The sequence below is a fragment of the Cryptomeria japonica genome, chromosome 4 (assembly GCF_030272615.1).
Source record: "Cryptomeria japonica chromosome 4, Sugi_1.0, whole genome shotgun sequence".
Taxonomy (NCBI): Eukaryota; Viridiplantae; Streptophyta; class Pinopsida; order Cupressales; family Cupressaceae; genus Cryptomeria; species Cryptomeria japonica.
The window spans coordinates 18,335,522-18,356,479 of NC_081408.1; the positions used below are offsets into that span (position 1 = coordinate 18,335,522).

Consider the following 20,958-nt stretch of genomic DNA (forward strand, 5'->3'; position numbering starts at 1 on the left):
TTGTGTTAGCCTTTCTAGTTGAGTTCGACTTTTGCCTTTTGTATTATTGATCATGCAGATATCCTCAATCAATGGTATAGATTCATGTGTTGTTGCATGATTAGAAAGACATGCTCACTAAGGCTAAGCCCACACGCTTGTGGTCAAAGTCTTCAACTTTTTGACCCATGCTTCTTTGTTTCTAATCAATAGCCCAGATCAAAGTGTGATTGTGTAGTTAGCAAAAGATGCATGTTTATCCTAAGTTTGTAACCCTACCTTGCAGATGTGGCATGGTGGCCCACACTACGAATAGATCATCACACAAGGACCTATTAGTGTCTTCCAAGTGTTTGAAACCTATGCGGTGGGCCAGGCTTATCTCACAAGACTTATCTTAGTCAAGCGAGTAAATCACATTCACATCAAGCCCAATCAATGGTTAGGAACACTCGCATAGTTGTGCGACAAGTAGAAGTTGCTCGTAATTGTTAACTCTGCAACCTCGCAGTCAACATAATTGTGGACTTTAAAAGGTAAACACCATACCACAGATCAATGCCTAAGATTTGTGCATCATTGCGCAACTAAGAAAAGATGATTGACATCAACAAGTTTGCAGTTGTGTGGCATGGATTTTTGAGCTGACGTGTTTTATTTTCATTTGTCTTCACCTGAAAACGGGTAAATAGTTGTTGCTATCACAACATTCAAATATGAAATGCAATCGCTAGTTCGCACCAACCAAACAGTTGCGTACCTACAATTAATGACTCAATTCCACTATTTTAAGCTAGGTTTTTTATCAAATTATTCCACTTTGATCTTGATAAGCATACTTTGATAGTTTTTGCACTCTGTGTTATCTCTGCTACATGCAATTTTACATGTTGGGGTTTTACCTTAGGCTTTATTAGCTAAGAGTTATACTTAATCTCACTGCTTTAGTGCTTATTCATTGTCAATTTTATGCACAATTAAGTGCAGTTGAGCATTCTTGGAGTGTTTCTTGTGGCCCATATTTGAAACCCTAAGTGCAGGTAATTGATCTATGTTTGCTAAAACCTTAGAACTAGAAATGGCCGAATCATTTAGCTAAGGCAAGAGGAAATTTTTTGATGAGATAATGTCTTAGCTTCCTGGGTCTACGAATACTCAAAAGAGGTCTAAAGTCGGTGCCAAGATAGAAGAATTATTGATTGACTACATAGCTACATGTAGAGACCTTGTAATGAAACCTTGGGGTTTTAGCCATTGGAGAAATATTTTTTGATTAGTAAAGCAGCGTTAACTAGGACGCTAACCCTTAACACAGTCAAAAACTATCAACAAACAACAAGCATCATCAAGAGAGATGATGTTGGCAAAAGAACAACAACCCAAAGGCAGTTAGAAACAAACATAGTCAAACAGGCAAGGAATCATATCCAACTAGAGGACAAAAAAGAGCAAGTTCTAATGTGCAACATGGAATTTGAAGAAAAAGAGAGAGAAGATGTTATACCAAGAAGAAAGTGTTGTCATGAGGATCTGGTTATTACTGAGAGGGGGGGGGGGGGGGGTTAATCAGTAATAACACAAATCTGCAATACTGCACAAAACTGTACTGGTAATTACTCAAACAATATTCTAAGTTGATTTAACAAACCATTCACTCAAGTGTTCATCAATATGCAAACAAGTAAAGATATCAAATGCACAAATCAACAATGCATCCACCACATGAACACAAAGATTTTTTACGTGGAAACCCAACTGGGAAAACCATGGTGGGAATTAGCACCCACAACATGTATTTGCACTCTTTCGGAATGCACTCGGTTAAAGGCCTAGCCTAGTTAAGAGCTTACAATATGCCTGGTTAAGAGTAGACCCTATTAGGATTCACTCGATCAAGGGATTTTGCCTCAGCGCTGTTAGGAGCTCTACCCTGTTAAGAGTAAGCTTCTTAGAGGATTTTGAACTCAAGTTAATGAGCCACCCGATGAAGGGGTTTACAATATCAGACGTGTTAGGATCTACCTGGTTAAGGGTTGAGTTGAGATTTTGGGGGATTTAAAATTAATTTATTTAAATATGAGAGAAGATTTAATTAAACAAATATGATTTATTTATTTAATTAATGATCTGAATTTGGTTAATTGAATTAAATCTAATAAATCAAATAATTTAGTTAATAAATGCAAAACCTTTAGTCATTCCAACTCAACAAAATAGAGATGCAAGCTGCACAATAATGCATCTAGCATCATGGCAAGAGTTTCATGCTTTTGATCAGAGAGGTTTTCTTTGAACAAACTTTAAGCTTATGTGATTATGCGCATGTTGTCGCCCCTTATAAATGGTAGGTATTAACACGACTCAATTCAAGATCAATTTATTGCAAATAAGCCAACATGCTAACATTAAGGTTTGGAGCATCCTAAGGAACCTATATTACGATAACACCTAATCCTACTTGATCTCTGCATTGACGTCTTGAGGCAATCATTAGAGCTTTCATCCCTCTCACTTGCTCGATAGCATTATATTTTTAGATTTGGAATCCCAATGGAAGAAAGTGACAAATGACACCGCACATACTATGCAGACAAAAATATAAATGATGGTGTGTTTTATAATTTCATCGTCTTGCAAAGTTTTTACTGCAAACCAAACAATTCACACCCTTATCCACGGGCGGGTTAAACCAATTCTTCATGCGATTTGGGTTTTGGGGTTCACATTTCAAATTGCTGCCAAGTCAATTGTCACTTGACAAACTAAAACGCCTTCAAACTAATTCGGTTTATTCCCAATCCATATTTTTGGTCCCACAATTATACTTCAAGAAGGGATTGGGTGGCGTGGCATGGCGTGGCATGACTCAGTATAACAAACTATTTCAAAATTGAATTTTATTAACAATACGAGTCCAAAAAATACAAGTACACAAAGTAGATATTAAAACTCTAAATGCACATTATTATGTATAAGTATTGTTTTAAAATTGGTAGAGGCACCAACCTCTCATTCTGTAATTCACCTTTTAAGAACAATGGATGATTCCAACCTTCACAAATCTGATTACAACACTTTTCCTCACACTGTCAAAATTTTGATCACAAACTAATCATAATTTCTTCCTTCAAAAATTTGCACATAATATTTTTGACAATCAGCATCAAAGTCTACTTTATATTTGTTGTATTTTCATTGTACTGTTTCTTCTTTTGAATCCTTAAGCCTAATTATTTTAGATCGAAGAGCTTTCAGTTCTGCTCTTACTCACGGTACACCTCATCAACTCACTTGTATTCCTATTATTCTTTATTTATACCATCGAGTCTCAAGTCATTTCTCTCAGAAACAAACTTCTAATCAAACAGTCATGTCATTTTTATTGATTATTCTCCCTATTTTTTGGTATAGAATCGTATCCTTTCTCTATATTATTATTTGTAACTTTTGACCATTAAAAAGTAATCGCACCCTTCACGAAGCGGTGCCTTCTTAAAATGATTTAATTAATGACTCACACCTGAATCAGATTTCTTAGTCATACCATGCTTGTTTAGTTATTAGATGCCATTAGTTACACAGGAAACCGATTTCAAATAAGAGTTTTGTTGTATCAAACTTGTGCTCATTTAATCAATGATATTCTGGAATATTACTAGCTAGACAATAATTGTAATTCTTAATTGTTGGTTTGAGAAGACGATCTAAAGCCTGTTGAAGTCATAAGAATGCTGAGAAGTCTTACTCGCTACTGAAGTCTTAAGAAGATGATCGTACTATTGTCCTTCATTCGATCTGCTCTATAATCAACTATTCATAGGAATGCTCATAATGTTGGCGGTTGTTCGTTATAAGTATGTTAAACGTTGCTCTTCTTATTGATCGACAAGTATAAATGTTTTCAACATTGATCAGTCTTCATAGCTGTTTGTCTCCAATCCTGTCATATCAACCCTTGCCATAATGATATCAATTACAATATTTCAACAATCTTCCCCTTTGTCATTGATGGCAACCTCAACCTCTGATAAACTTAAAAGGCACTGAGAGGGGGTGGGGTGAATCAATGCAAGCAAAAACTTAATTAATCTGATAACACCTTTCACTAATTTGAAAACTAATATGCATGCAAGATATAAAACCACATAAGCAAACATCCAATAAAGCATGCAAACCATAAAACAATGATTTTCACGTGGAAACCTAAATGGGAAAAACCACGGTGGGAATTAGTACCCACAAAGATCAACTATATGCAGTATAGAGATCTGACCGGTTAAGGTCTTACAATACCCTATTAGGGGTACACCCAGTTAGGAGTGTCTCAGCCCGGTTAAGAGCTATACAATAAGGCTTGTTAGGACCCAGCCCTATTAGGAGCTACCCAAGTCACTGGGATTTACAAACACAAGCTAATGTGTCACCTTGTTAGAGGATTTAACCTTTGGACCTGATGGGATCCTACCGCACCCTGTTAGGAGTGACCTTGTCAGAGGATTTTCTTGCTGCAACTGTTAGGAAACAAGTATGACTGATCTGTTGTTAGAACCTCTGTACCTGATTAGATCTGCTTCAGTTCTTCTTCTATCACCGACAACGCATCAAAACCTAACTCCTTGTCTCACCGCATGATCAAATTCTCTCTCTGATACATAAAATCATACAACATTCATCTCCTTCTAAAAACTCTGTTCAGTCGGTCAAGAACCTTGGAACAATTCCCTAGGTTCATTGAATCTAATCACCTTGCTCATTACGCTTTCCTTATGTTGGCAAAACAAAACATAACTCGAAAACATAAAATAAAGTCTACCGGTTTACCGATCAAACAAACTCTGCTATACCGGTTCTCTGTTCTTCATGACTGGTTGTTCTTCCGATCATAACTTGCACAATACTCTGCATCTGCTGATGCGGTTCCAGTCAAAGACTCATGCCAATGTCATAAACATATGTTCCAAACCGCAACGTCTAACTCTTCACCAATCTTCCATACCAATTCTCTGATCATCGCTTTGTTCATGTTTACTGGTTGATTACAACTTAGCAATTTTGTTGTCTGTTATTGTCTGGTCCATATTCCACTACCAGTTAGGCTCTACCAATTGGTTTAGATGACTTATATGACTAACAAGACATGGTTGTCATCAATGACAACACAAAATAAAGTCATCAAACATCCTATTACAACTCTATCATCATCATCAAGCCAATAACCTCTTAATGAGATAATCTTGATCATACAATGCTCCCCCTTAGTTCATTGCTTATTTTTGCTCTAATGCTCCCCCTTACTAATCTACTCCCCCTTTGATATCAATGGCAAAGGGTATCAAAGAACTCCCTCTTACTCCTTAAAAGGATAGAGTAGTACCCTTAATTTTTCTCTAAGAAACTCAAAGGTTTCTCTTGGTAGAGGTTTTGTAAATATATCTACTATTTGTTCTTTGGTAGGCACATACTCCATCTTCACATGTTGTTCAATAACTTGTTCTCTCAACAAATGATATTTGATGGGAATGTGTTTTGTCCTTGAGTTCATCAACGGATTTTTGGAGAAGTTGATGGCACTTGTGTTATCACACAATATAGATATTGGGTGATCATATTCCACTTTGAGATCCTTCAAAGTTTGACGCATCAAAAGTACTTGAGTACAACATGAGGTTGTTGCTATGTATTCTACTTCTACAGTGGATAAGCAAATTGAGGCTTGTTTCCTACTCAACCATGAAACAAGGCTATTTCCTAAAAAGAATGCATTGCCACTTGTGTTTTTCTTGTCATCTATACTACCTGCCCAATCAACATCTTTGTATGCTTTTAGGGTGAAGTCTTCACTTTTTGGATACCATAGGTCAAAGTCCAAAGTCTCTTTCAAGTATTTGAAGATTCTTTTTACTGACTGAACATGTGTGGTGCAGGAGCACCTAAGGGTGAGCAAAGACCCTTTTCAAATTTTGGCAATTTTGGCATAAGGACTGGTGTTTGGAGCTTAGAGTGCATTTTGACTTCTTTTGAAAATTTCATGTATCGGCTTACCTATCTCAATGACATGATGAGGTGCCATCAGCGATCGGCGGGACTATTTTCTACCTACCTTGATAGGTCGATGAAGTCGCAAGCGAAGTGGAGCGAGCGAAGTGAGTCCGTTGTGGAGCCATCGAGTATCGGCAAGACATGTTTTGGGCTAACCCGATGACCCGATGGGAAAGCATGCCGTTCAGAGCGCACCATCGGCCATTGGCAGAACATGTTTTGGGCTATACCGACAACCCGATAAGGAGGTTTTTGTGGGGAGCGCACCATCGACCATCGGAAAGACTGTCTCGATGCTAACCCGATGACTCGATGGGAACCAGTGTGGACGTGCACAGTTTGTCTAATGTCATCGGGCATCGGTGTTAGTGTTTTCTGGCTACTCTGATGACCCGATAAGGGGAAACGAGTGAGTTGTAAACAACCATCGAACGTCGAGATAAGTGTTGTGGTGCTAACCCGATGACCCGATGGAGGTTGAAAATCAGTTACAGACAGAAACCAAATTGTGTCCGAATTGTGTCGAGTTGAATCTCGTCCGTTAGGGATGTTTTCAGGACATGTCACAGAGGCTATAAAAGACCCAATGGGCATTCTGTAAGGGGTTGGATTTGGGATTGTTGGATGTGTTAGTTCTACAAAATCAGACTTCTGTGCAAAAACAAATAGAAGATCATTTTTTGGTTATTTTCTCATAATTCTGTAAATAATGGTTTAAGTTTCTAAATGCTAGTGTGCTAGAGTAAATGTGACTTTTCTGTGTTTTGTAAGTTTCAATTGTGAAGTCGTGCCAAGCTCGGCTCTGTAAATAAGTGGTCATTTTGTTTCTTGTTTTCTGTTGGTGTCAAGCAGTCATAAACATGGTTCTATCTTGACTCTCCATCGTGGGATCCACACGACCATTGGAGGTTGTCAAGAAGAGTCAGTCATGTACAATAGAGTTCCATTTGTAGTAGACTAGGGAATGGCATCGGCCATTTCAGCAAACTAGCCCTAGGCGAGCTTGATGATAGCCCGGCTAGGTATCAGTGACCAAAACGGAAATCACTTGCAGGGTAGACCAGAGTCTAGGCTATCGGCCTCAGACCAAGGGAAGATGGGATCGAATGGAGAGAAGGTCCTAGCATGATGAGAAAATAACTTAGGAGAAGTTGTAGGCATAATCCATGGCAGAGCAAACCCTGTAAGGTGTCTAGTTAAATTCAATGAATTAGTGAGTTGGTGGATTTACGAAAGTGAATTCACAAGGAGCAGAGTAACAACCCTCGGTAGTGAGGAACTAGAGTGGATTAGGGGAATAGAGAGACGTATTCCCGGGTTAGGCTAGGAAGAAAGCCTTGGAGTGAGTCAAGCTGACTCAAGCAACTAGGATCCTCCCTATCAATGTGTTTCCTTGGGGGCTGCTTGAAATCTTGCCACAACTCCAACTGCTTGCATAATGTCTGGCCTTGAGGCTATTAGATAGAGTAAGCTTCCTATCATTGATTGGTAGAGAGTCTGATTTGCTTCAGGAAAGTCATCATCTTTACTTAATTTACACCTTGTAACCTGTTAGCAATAATCAAGAAGGATGACTAAGAGGGTGGGGGGTGAATCACTCTTCACTGGATTACGACAAATTAAACTTCAAAACATAAACTGATAAACTGCAACAATAATAGATAAGCAAATTAACAACACAACACACAACACTAAGATTTTGACGTGGAAAACCTGATTAAGGGAAAAACCACAGTGGGAACCTACCCATAGTAAGATGATACTCTGTAGTAGTATGTGAAAATATTGCAATGGGGATTGCACATGCATTCAAGTACACTACCTAGAGCTCACTCCTCAAAGATATATGCCTGGAAGGCTACAAACCCTCAGGGAAGTTTCACTGACTTACAAAATGATTCGGACTACAATCCGAAAGGAATGAACTACAATGATAGCATCTACAAATGCCCAATGACAATTACGGTTAAGCACAGTTGTCTTCTCTGAAACACCAAACACACCTCAACACTTCACTGAATGATATATCCTTTTTCTCACAATCACCTCTCTCTAATAATGCAGACACAATACCAACACCTAAATTACATAAGCATCTCACCTATATATACAAATTATCAACTTTGCTAACAAGGTCGGCTAAACCCTCAACCTTCAACTCATAATTACAAAAATTATATTGCACGATACAAAGACCGACCATCGGACCAATATTATGATTTACATTACATAGCATGGACCTAATTCAAATTCTCAAACAATTACATCCACCAGAAATCCCGCCAAGATCAACCACAACACGCTACACCAGCAGAAATACTACACAACATGCAAATCATCACCGGTTCATAGAAATCACCAAAAACTCACACAACAATCAATGTGGATCGCCAAAACAAATAGAACACGACTAGGAAACACCAACAAGCACGTTAGAATCAATCAGAACAGTTGCACCAACACCTCTTTTCAAATCTTCATCGATCAACGTCTCAAAGTTCAAGAACACAACCAATCAACAACTGTCACGAGGAAAGATAACTTGCGGATCACCAAATCACGAACCATCTGAAATGAAGATAAATAAGATCATCCCAAACAATAATCTAAAGTCTTAGCACAAGATCTAATCACACCAAAATATACCAGATTCTGCAAAACAGTGATCAGCAAAACCAAACCAAAAACTCTTCCCAAACTCACTGGAATAACTCACAAGAATATGTTGATATCAATGACAACATATCCTAGCAGCATCAATGATCAACCAAATCCAACAATCTCCCTGGAATAATCCAACATAACCATGGGTGTAATTACAAGATTGCATTCTTCTATCCTAAACGTTTTCAACATTTTCTTAGCATATTTTGTTTGTGAAATAAAAATTCCATTTTTAAATTGAGACTTGTAACCCTAAAAAAAAGGATAGTTCACCCAACAAGTACATCTCAAATTCTTGTTGCATCCTTTGAGCAAAGTCTTGACACATTTCCTTTTTGCTTCCTCCAAAGATGATATCATCTACGTATACCACTACAATCAATTGATGTTCATCTTCAATCTTGAAATAAAGATTGCTATTTGTTATGCCTCACTTGAAACCTTGATCTTGCAAGTATTTATTTGTCCAATCTAGAGTACCAAGCTCTAGGGGCTTGTTTCAAGTCATAAAGAGTCTTCTTTAATTTACATTCGTAGTCTTTGATCTCTGATAAGTTGAATCCTTTTGGTTGTTCAATATAGACCTCTTCTTCTAGGTGCCCATTCAAAAAAGCTGATTTAGCATCCATTTGGTACACTTTGAATTTTGTGTAGCAAGCATATGCTAGAAACCCATCCTAATAGAACCCATCCTAATAGCCTCTAGTTGTGCAACTGGGGCAAATGTTTCTTCAAAATCAACTCCTTCCACTTGTGCATATCCTTTGCACACCAACCTTGCTTAATTTCCTTGAAGCTTTGAATGATGATTGCTTTGTTGATCACTCTCCTTTTCTAGTTCTCATTTCATAGGTTGTAAGAGTTCCATGTAGCTCATCCAAAGATAGCTGGTCCAAGTCCTTCATTTCTTCTATTGCTGAGACTTTAGGATCAAATCTATCAAGAAATCATCTTAATATTTTTTGAATTACTACCGGTTCATCTATTTCCTCTCCTAGACCTCATATTGTATTGCCTACCTCATCACCTCGAAGAAAGAATGTTGCACTCTTCTCCTCATCCATCATTTTAAGGCTTTCAAATTCTCTTCTATGGCTTTGAAGTTTTTCTTTTTTCACCTTAATGTCTCCTTCATAGATGTTTTTCAATTTATCCCAAACTTCCTTTGTTGATTGACAATGCATGACCTTGACATGTTCAGGCTCACTTAGTCTACATAAGATTGCATTTTTTGCTTTTGCATTGTTTTCATAAGCTTTCTTTGTTGTTGGATCTAATGGAGAATTTGAAGTTTTGAATCCATTCACCACTGCTTGCCAAACATCATATCCCAAGGAGATTATAAAGGTTTCCATTCTAAGACTCCAAAATGCATAGTTAGTTCCATCAAACAATGGAGCTTTGCTTGAAGAGAGTCCATTAGATTTAGCCATGATCTTCCTTTTAGTTGGTTAGACTAGTTTGAAAGGCCTACTCTGATACCAATTGTTTATGGTTTGAAAATCAAACCATAGTTAATGACCCAAGGCCCATCGAAAAAGAAAAGCTTGTACTTACCTTTGTCATATACCTGATTTCCATCTGACTATAGCCAACTATATCTGGAAACATCATTATCAACTGCCTAGTTACTCATATTTCCACTGATACCATTCATCACTCTGTTTATTACTGTTATACCCAACATATTTAGCATGTTCTTTATCAATTTGTAGCATGAAATCATGCACATACTGAAACATATCAAGACCTGAACTGCAAATTTCACACTCATAACACAATGCATGTTCATACTTAATGTAAAATCTTTCATTATCAACATTAACTTTATGCTTCATTGAATTGATATCTAGTTGATTCAAAAACTGAAAACAATCGTAAAGGCACTTCAAATTTTCAAATTTTCAAAATTTAAAAGTGCTAACGCCCCCAACCTGAACTTGAATACAAACCAATCCCATGACCGATAACTTAGATTTTTAGATGTGTGCTCTAAAGTTTTCTTTTTGGTAGTGCATGCTCTCATATTATATATTGTCATCCATTTTAAGATATTTTCTGGATGTTGAATAAAAAATTTATATGATGGATCCTTCCTTCCCAAAATTAAATATAAGAATGCATTCTAGATGTACTAAAAATATTATCTGTCTCCAATTTTTATTATATACGTGTACCATTAATAATTTCATTGACAACATTTGTAATAATTTTAGTTGTTCAAGCTATTTCTGGAACAGGGAAGACCTGTAAAGATTCCCTTTCTTTAAAAAGCATGCGTATTTTACTACTCATCAATAAGAAGCTTGACATGAAACTTAGCAGGAAAAACAATAATAGGTGAATTAAAATTGAAATCTAAGGCCACTAAATGCCTTCTCAAGGTATCCTTCAGATTAATAGTGCATGCATAGAAAAGCTGCTTAAACTAAACATACCATAAAATCGTATCCTCGGCAATAACAAAAATCAATAAAATAAAGTAAAATTATGCTATGAAGACCACAATTCCAAAATAATCATGTTTAGATCTCTCCAAATCGCCAAGTTTGGAAAACAACACATAAGAATCCAATTACAGCAATAAGGGAACCAGTACATAAAGCTATCCGAACCCAAAGAAAGGAAGTGAATGCTTTTAACATAAACTCTTTCCATAGCCAGAACCATATAATTGCTGTCAACGAACCAAATAAAGCTCCTACTAGCACTTGATCATAAGAATGCAGGCCCTCTGATACTCGCAACCAAGTCTTCAATGTGGGTAAAGCAAACAAGTACACGACTTATCAGATTTCAATCACGTATTTGTTTATATTAAAATCTATTCTTTCTATTTCCATTTTTTTAGTAGAGAAGGGGTTAACTGAACTACTGTGGCTGATTAATATGGCATGTTAGATTCCAATAAAATGTTACAGAACATGCAACCAACTGTTTCGTAAAATGCATGTACCATTTACTCTTGAATGAACTTATATTTGAAATGGAAAAGGAAAATTGAGTGAAATTGTGTGAAAAATGTAAATTCCCACGATTATTATTGTGAAGACACTAACGAAATAATAGAAAATAGAAGAATTCGCATGCAGGTTGTACTTCTCTAGCTGCTGGGTTGGTTTCTTCACCTACAAACCCCAAGGGACCACAAACCATACATCCTTGACTGGCAACCAAACTTTCTATCTACAATCTTATGACATTATTGGGAATACTCTTAAGAAATCTAGAACCCTTTGAAGGATAAACTGCACAAATAATCCCCGCAGCAAATTATAATGAAAGCATTGTGATGATGATGGTTGAGAATAGAACTGATGAAACCTTTGCACTATTATAGTGAGAGAGCTCTTGCGATGGTTGTGACCAGAAATAACAGAACCTTTAAGTTTCTTTAACTCCCACAAATCCTACAGAATTGTATGCATATCTTGCTTGGCATTCTCATGTATCTACATCCATGGGATTATAAAGTGATGCCCTGTTGAGAGGGTCAGAAAAGCAGGAATGCAGATCCTGCATAGAGTGGGCATAAGCAATGTAAAACAAATGGGCTCAAATGCAGTGGTTGAATCTGAATCTAACCAATTCCATGGCGCAGAGAATGACCTTCAGCCCCATTTCAATAATTAGGAACATTTAATTAGTGAACAATACTATTTTGTAATTAGAAACAACATGCATTTAAAGTAAGAAAATTGACTGCTTACCAAATATGCACCACAAATCAATATTGCAAATGCACACCCAATGTTAAATGCAGTAAGACCTTGCCAATCAATCCCTGCAACAAAAAGGTCCAGATAAAGTCTATCATTCGGTACTTCTGATAGCATATAAAGAAGCAGCTTTGTCTTTTTTATTAAAAAAAACTATTTGTATCAATTATAAAGAGGTCTATTACAAAAACCCCAAATATACAGTACTTTTAAAGGGATGTTTACAACAGTTTTCTACAGCAGTAAGGATACTTAAGCGTTCATCTAGATGCTACTATCAACCATAAATACATGGTCAAAATGCTAGAAAAGCTATTTAGAGACAGCAACAACAAAACAAATTAAGAGCAATGAAATTGCCAGAAAGCTAATAAAGGAAGAGCACAGTAGGCTTAATTGCTGATGTACGAAGTGGTGCGGAAATTCTTTCCATTGTTGGGGTCAAGAGGTGGGCACTCCTCGTTATTTAGACCCTCTAATGTAGTCTTCTCCCTGGCTTCATAAAGGAGAGTTTCGTTGATTGGCAGATCTAATAAACTTATTGAGCAGAAAATTTCTGAGGCAGGGCTGTCCCTTAGAATGGTTTAGCTGCAGCAATTGCACGTCTCTTCAAATTCATTAGCTGCAGGCTGCCTGCAGCAATTGCTGGTTGCCAATGACGTTGTCTCTTGAGGTCCTTTCAGCATGTAAAGCTCTTTCTGTGGCCTCAGTTCAGCTACACCTGCTTATGTAAGCAAGAGATTATTCCACATTAGTTTTCTTTTATCCCATGTAGGTTTTGAAGAATTAGATTGGCACTTTCTTGTTTGCAATCCTGTGTTTTGTGCTGAATTTCAATTGCTTTCAAAAGCCCATTCAAGTTCCATTATGTTGACAAGAGATAGTATTTGATCGATGAGCTTTAATGTGAGAGAAGTTGGGATGACAGGGATAAAGGGCTTACAACAAAGCTTGAAGAAAGAGCCTCCGTTTCTGGCACACGGTGAACAAGGGTTAGAATTAGCTCAACAGTGGAGGGGATGTTTATGGGAAATGTGTATCTAGATGTAGAATGAAAAGTACCAGTCCTAGAAACCAGATCAACAAGATCAGTGACTTAATTTGTGCAGCTTGACCACATCTTAATAGCACACCTAACATTATCTTCCAACACCATGTCATCACCACATTACTATTTAACATAATCACTAGGAGACGGGGTACTTGGAGACACCTTTTTTAATATAATTTAATAATTTTCAGAAAATATCGTGATATAGAACTTCGAAAACAAGAACAGTAAATACTAAAGGGGTTCTACAATGAATGGTTCATAAGGCACAACACTTGCTGAAGGTTTTGCATATGGGGTTGTAAGCTAAGTGAGTTTAACCTTGGAGGAAACTCCGTGGTTAAGCATGCTTGAGTAGGAGTAGTACTGGGATGGTTGACCCCCAGACCCCAAGAAGGCCCAATGCTTCACCTTTGTCAGCATCACCTATATGCAATGAGTGTTAAGTGGACCATTCATTCTCATGAGAGATGGATTCTTGTGAACCACTACTCATGAAACATGGGTCATTGAGTTTGACTCAAAAACTACACAGTTGAATCATTATAGCAATATCATAATTTGACTTGGTGTGGAAAATATCTTCTATTTATCAAATACTTATTTTTTTGAAAAATCTTAATTTTCTTGTCGAATTATGCACATCACTAGAAATTTGTGTAAAATCTTGACAAATAATAGCTAAATACATTAATTACCATGACAAATCCTCATTTAAAAAAAAAAATCTTTAAAAAGGAATTATTAACTAGGGCTAACCATAAAATTAAATGTTACTTAAACTGTGGGTCCATCAATATCCACACAATTATTTGGCAAATTCCCTCCATATACACATTTGTTTTCTTCGTAATACCGAAGCAAGGGAAAGACGGCAGGAGTACCCCTTGCGGGGGTTGAGGGGGCAGTATTGGGAAGGTATTGGGATACATATGAACTATTGGGAAGGTATTGGAACACACATGAACTAAATATTTTGGAAGACACTTATATATGGCTCTACTCCAAGCTATGAATGAAACTACACCATCAATTTCCTGCTTAACCTAAAAGTTTTGATTTCTTTTTGGAATGTAAGATGCATGAAAGATTTAAAATGTTAGGCTGGAATTTCTTTTCGATCATTAGATCTGAGAATATCAGTCATTGATCAATAAATGATCTAGGTCCAAAATCCACGCTTGTTGAACATTTATATCACTTGCATATTACTGCCTGGAAAGAAATCAAAACCATTAGATTAGAGAGGAAATCAACGGTGAGAAGTGAAGATTGGTGATATGGCCCCAAAAAAGGTGCAAAAATGTCACACTAAAGTCAAATATGATTTATATTTGTAATGGTATTATAAACTTTAGGCATTTAAGCTACAATAATGCATTGTTTACGGTGGCGAAGCAATTCAATTTAAAAGTTTAACAAAATAATACTTGGGTTATTTAACCAATGTTGAACTAATTTTTTGGTAACAATGTGGCAATTTAGTTCTCCTTGTCCTATTTGAAAAAGACTGAGGCCCTAATTTAAATTATTGCTGTTTGGTGAAAATTTGCCACTCAAAAATTCTGTGTATAACTATGATTATTATCTAATGAACCCTTGATCACATAAATGATGTAAATTCACTTCAATGGAACATGCAGACTTGTCTCATAATATCTGAGATCACTGTAATCAAGGTCTTGTAATAGGCTTTGAAACAAAATTGCCAAACCCGAAATCAAATGTATGCCAAAAGTTTGAATGTTTAAAGCCAATCTATAAAACAAATGACTTATGGTAGAATGGGCATCAGCAATGAGGGAAAGCACAATATTCATGGTTAAATGATACTTCACAGTTTTAGAGTTCTTAAACTCTAAATCCAACATCATATGTTAAAAGATGATAATGTTATCAGTGCTTATCAAATAGTTTGCTGTAGTGTCAGCTAAAAAAGAATCACTGTGGAACTTTTTTCAGCATCCTTCTATGTCCAGAGGAGTACCATTTTGTCCTCTTCAAAATCATTTAGTTATAAGAATCATTCTCACCAATATTAGCAATATCTTTTTGCAAAAAATGATTCCCTATCGTTCAAATCATCATTGTTTTTAATTGTTCTCTGGCTCTATCCATAAATATCTTGTGCTTGCAGGAATGAAAATAACCCATGGATTAGGTTGCTAGATATGCCAGTGTACACCTGCCATATCAGATATGGATCTGAACACACATACAGCAAAGTTACATATCTCTTATGCCTACCAGCACATGCCATATCCAGATCAGGCAGTGCGATATCCAGGGCATATCCATTTAGCCAGTCATATCCAGGTTGTATCCAGATATGGCCAGGATACATTTGTTTTTCCTGATCAAGAAATGAAAAAAGAATGGAAAATAAATCAACCCATCCTACCGTTTTCTCCCAACTTCCCTGTTGGTAAAGAGGATTGTCTTTATTGAGATTGTGAGATACTGCAAACCTTTGACCTGTGAGTCCATCAATGATTGCAGAGTTGTCCGCGCCATTGGGGTTGGAGCAAATAATCTTGTCGCCCTCCAAAATGAATTTTCTCTGTTCTTTTGATGCAAAACAAAGGTGCCTCCAAGGCCATTGAGTCGAAATTACCAAATATGAACATACATTTGTTAAGCATGTTAATTATTATCTTATACAATTTGGCATGAATTCTGGCTTGGTGATGCTACTATGTTAAGATTAAGTACATAATTGAAATTAAAGCATTTTTGAATGTTAATAAAATCAGCTTATCTGTCTATTTACAAATTTTCAGTATCACGAATCCTATTCTCTCCCTCTGTCAGTATCCATATTCGTAATTGAATCCATATACTAAATTTAGGACACGGGCTCTTCATATTTGCTGCATTAGTAATTTTGTATACCAAAATTAAATAAAAAGATGCATAATTATTCTTATTTTCGGTTGCATATAGACTAGTTAGAGGTTAGGTCTTGTTAAGATAAACTGTGCTATTGTTCAAATCATTAGACCAAACATCTGGATGGTATCCTTGGGAGTTTAAACTTTTTCTACTCGGTAAGTAATTTTCAAATCTGATGAAATCATTATTTCCAGAAAAAGAATCAAATCTCAGTCGCTAGAACCTACAATATCAATACAAACTAATTGAACTCTATATGTAAAGATAAGCTTTTGTGGAGAACTTACATGATAAAGCAGCATACAAAGTAAGATACCCTAAGCTCTGTGCGTGTGAAGACGGCATCCCTGGATCAGCCTTCAGGCCCAGGGCAGAAGGAGGGCGCTGCTGTTTAAAGATACGTTTCAAAAGTTTTGAATTACTTGTATTAAGAACACTGCCTACTACGGCCCATATGACTCCAGCATCATGTCTCCAAATCACTACAGCAGCAAAGATTGCTGAAACTACCCACTTGCTCTGCATCATTTGTTAAAATAGTTATAACAAGGTACAGACACAAGAGCCTCAGATCTGCAGCATAACAATGCATTAAATCTACAGAATTCTATTAATTCTCAGGTCAACGATGAGTTGTTCCAATGGAAAATTTAAACCAAGAACAAGGGCCTGGTGGGACACCAAAACAATCCAACTATGCAAACATATGGCTGAGGACAATGAATTAAATTGACCACAGGTTGGAGTAAAACCATAATCATAACAAAATTAACACCTCAATTTATTCAAACACAAGGTCTACGAATGGAATTTGAAGCTCTATAAGCAAAGTAATATTTTCCAGAAACTGAACACATATTCTATATATTATTAGTCCCACTCATAAGAAATGAAAATTTACTTTCTGGGAGTTAACTACTATTAACTCATTCAGGTAAGGTAAAGATGGTATGATACTATGACATTCAGCTTCCATTGATAAGTTTACAAATGAAAATTTAAGCCCTCTGAGTTTATTACAAGTAAACATTCAAGTAATGTAATAGTGGTTAGGATATCATATTCTTTGCATTCTTAATTAACAGATGACTTCTTGTTTCAGTAGTACCCAAGAACATGTGCATAAACCTTTATAATCTTGGACTAATGAGGTAAAGGGCTGCAGGATTAGGTATGTCTCAAGGTAGGGAATTGTGTGTGGAAACAAGTTCTGGACTATGAAAATATTGACTTCAGTTTAAGATACAGGAAGTGTTTTCAGGTTGGCACATTGCTGCAGATTGTAAAGTGGGCAAACCAAATTCTTCCAAAAATGATACGTAGTGGGAAGGGGCTTGTTTATTGATTTAAGTTTTAACTGTGAAGCGATCTATGCCCGAATCCTCCAATGATTCAGACAGCTCTTCCCCTTTGGCTTCTTCGAATCAAAATAACAATGGCAGCCCTTCTAAAAAAACCAGAGACTCATTTGCAGGTGGCGCTTGCCTCACCTTCGTAGCCTCCAAGGTATACTGGTGTGGTTCAATCTTCGGTTGTGACAGCTGTTATGCCAAGAAAGGAGGGTGTTATGATGGATATTGTCAATGGTGGTGGTAGTTGTGGCGAATCTTCTTCTGTGATGTCACTGGGGAATCAGAAGTCTTATGTTCCTCCAGTTGCAGCTCTGATTCGGTAATCCCTTTGCTCTCCATTCCTCCTCCTTTTGCAAAAGCTACTGGTTAATCTGCAGTCTTCATTTTCTCCTGTATCTGGCTCTGATTTTCTAATACCTTCACTCCCCATTCCTTCTCCTTTTAGAGCGGATAAAGCATCTTGGCCTTTGCACTTAACTCAAGCTGAGGAATGGGGAATTGGAGCCAATATTCTGGATTCTGTATTGCAATCCAACAACCAATTGTTTTTGAATTCCCCGGCTTCATTGGGATATGATGATGAGGATGAAACAATTGGGTGGATGGAAGTTAATAATAAGAAAGCAGCCCCTAAAAGACAATCTTTGGGACATACGTTTTTCAATCTCATGGGCGAAAAGGGTTTGTTGTGAATTTCAGGTGTATCACATGGTATGAAAGGTGTTTGTTTGTTTTAGAATATTACGCCCCTGTGTGGACTGCTCCAACAGGAAGTGTTTCATTTGATGGTATGCATTTCTTTTTTCCATTATAGACTATGGCCTCATTATAGAGCCCCATATTGCAATCAAAAACAAGAAAAGACGAAGAAAAAATTGAAGACGACCATATTTTTAAGACATTGAAATTTCTACAGTTCAAGATAGTAGTTTGAAATGTTCCTAAATCTGACTCTATGAACTTTTTTACATCAACAGCATTTAACGTTCTGGATCACACTCCATGATCTCTCATTGAGATGAAGAAAATAAATATTATGCAAAAAGTCACACTGTCAAAGTCCAAAAACATTTGAAACTAAGACCATATTTTATGAGAAAGGGTTACAACTTAAAGTATAGAGGCATGCAATAAAATATTGATATGGCAATAATATTCCATTACAAACTAAGACGAGAAAGGGGGTCTAGAACTTATAGTATAGAGGCATGCAACAAAATATTGATATCGCAATAACATTCCATTACGAGCTGAAAGTGTAAATAGAATTCAATTACTTCACATACAACAGTAAAAAAAAATAGCAAACTTAAAACGCATTGATATGTTCATACATATTCAGAAACGAATTTGTTGTTGTTATTTCATGACTAATATATGTGCTGAAAAAGATACAAATATAAGACATAGGTAAGAATTTGTTCTTATTTGCAATTACTCCCAATTCTTGGCGAGACTCGAATTCGCATTAAGCTTTAAAACCCGGGCCTTAAATAAAAAATGAGCTGTAAACAAAAAAATATGGGCTTTAAGGACAATGGGATAAGTTTTTTTTTTCCTGAAAAACCATGGAAAAACCTGGGTTGGTGAAAAAAGCAACCGGTCGCTTGAAACCTGCACGGTTCCACAGTCCAAGCCATGGATTACTGCATTTTTCGTGGGTAAGGCTACTATGATTCAACTATCCAACAAAGGTATGAAAGAGCCAGTAAACTTCTCAGCTGAAAAATACTGTAAAGTGGAGTCCCCTCCACATTTACCGTAACAGAATTAAAAACGGACAAAAAATATGTACAAGCTAAGCCCACGATTCCACTGTATAAAGTGGCAGAGGATTTCTATGTTAACCCTACTTTCCTACGAACAAACAACTGTTATATGCTAAGCACACATTTCAATATGGTGAAGGTCTGTGTAGTCCATAAAGGAGGCACAAGTTTTAATCAGGAGGGGCTAGAATATGTACACTTAATTGAAAAATTATGCAACATAAATTGAAAATTATCCCCTTTGGACTTCTACAGGTGATGTCTTATAAACCAAATTAGTGTCGGTCTTGGCAGCTGATTGAAAATTATCGCTCCGTTCAGTACTCTCATTGTGCAAAAACAAAATATGCCTTACAGCACACTTAATTGGAACAATATGCAACATAAATTGAAAATTATCCCCTTTGGATTTCTACAAGTGATGTCTTATAAACCAAATTAGTGTCGGTCTTGGCAGCTGATTGAAAATTATCACTTTCTTCAGTGCTCTCATTGTGCAAAAATAAAATATGCCTTACAGCAAGGATTTTAATAGTCCTCTGTCTACCCAATTCATAAAAAATAAACAAGCCCTAAAAAATACAACATATCTAACAGAAAAATAAAATGAAGAAAGCCTTTACAAATCTGTTGATATGATGCCCAATTCCTCTTGAGGATGTTCCCGAATTTGAAGCCCCATCTTCAATAATGGGTTCGATTTCCATGGATGCTTCTCCTTCAGAGCTGCTCCTACTTTTTAAGCTGTTTTTCCTGGCAATCATTGCAGCAGAGTGCAACATTAGAAAGGCATTGGATAATCTCTGCCTGCCCAGATCATATTTAATTTGAGAATGTTCAGAGATTTTGCAATGAGAAGAAAGACAGGGCGCGTTTGTTCTGTTTGTTTTCAGCCCTTTGAAGGAAGTCAGCATAATGGACTTCACATTTAGATGAAGGATATTTGCAGTTGCCATACCGCCCTTGTATTTTACGTGGCTATTGTTTATTTGTCAACAGTAGGAATCCATATTTCATTACCGTTATTTGTGATGGGAAATACTATAAGGATGGTTACGACAAAATTAAGTTCCATACACGAAGAAGAAAATACATATTTTAACCTTCACGAGGCGTCTATGGGACAGAGCACCTCACAAGCTGATTTCTGCATTTCTTTTCTTATGCAATATGATGATAGAGCTTTCTTAATTTCTTCCCAATCAAATCATTTCAGAGCTGGTTGTCAAGGTGTTTACATAACTGTCTTTCATGTCTTTGAAAACGTAAATGCATTTTCTTTCCTCTCATTATTCTTTTGGTCTTTAACAACGTCCAATTTGGAGTTGCTGAGAAATGCTTTTTGATGATAGTTACAAGAGGGGTTAAATTCTTAATATAGTAATTTTTCGTTCTCCCTAGTTCTTTATCTTAAGTACACCTCTGGAACTTATCTATAACATAAGCTTTTATCTCCTAATTATTCATGGGACACCCATTCAAGTAGATATCCC

General features: G+C 36.6%; 1 protein-coding gene across 4 annotated transcripts; it reads right to left on the reverse strand.

Moving 5' to 3' along the window:
• Positions 1 to 11,006: 11,006 nt before the first annotated feature.
• On the reverse strand, positions 11,007 to 20,608 carry LOC131033139 (lipid phosphate phosphatase epsilon 2, chloroplastic). 4 transcript variants are annotated; one of them, XM_057964272.2, is made up of 4 exons: positions 20,089 to 20,586; positions 16,632 to 16,863; positions 12,393 to 12,466; positions 11,007 to 11,435 (listed from the first exon to the last, which is right to left on the reverse strand). In XM_057964272.2, exons 1-4 carry the CDS (start codon positions 20,419 to 20,421, stop codon positions 11,208 to 11,210), a joined length of 867 nt encoding a protein of 288 aa, XP_057820255.2. In that variant the 5' UTR covers positions 20,422 to 20,586; the 3' UTR covers positions 11,007 to 11,207. The 4 variants fall into 4 exon arrangements, with proteins under 4 accessions (XP_057820255.2, XP_057820257.2, XP_057820256.2 ...); XM_057964274.2 differs by lacking the exon at positions 11,007 to 11,435 and adding an exon at positions 11,473 to 12,291 and having other exon boundaries at positions 20,089 to 20,595; XM_057964273.2 differs by lacking the exon at positions 11,007 to 11,435 and adding an exon at positions 11,475 to 12,198 and having other exon boundaries at positions 20,089 to 20,597.
• Between the last annotated feature and the right edge of the window lie 350 nt (positions 20,609 to 20,958).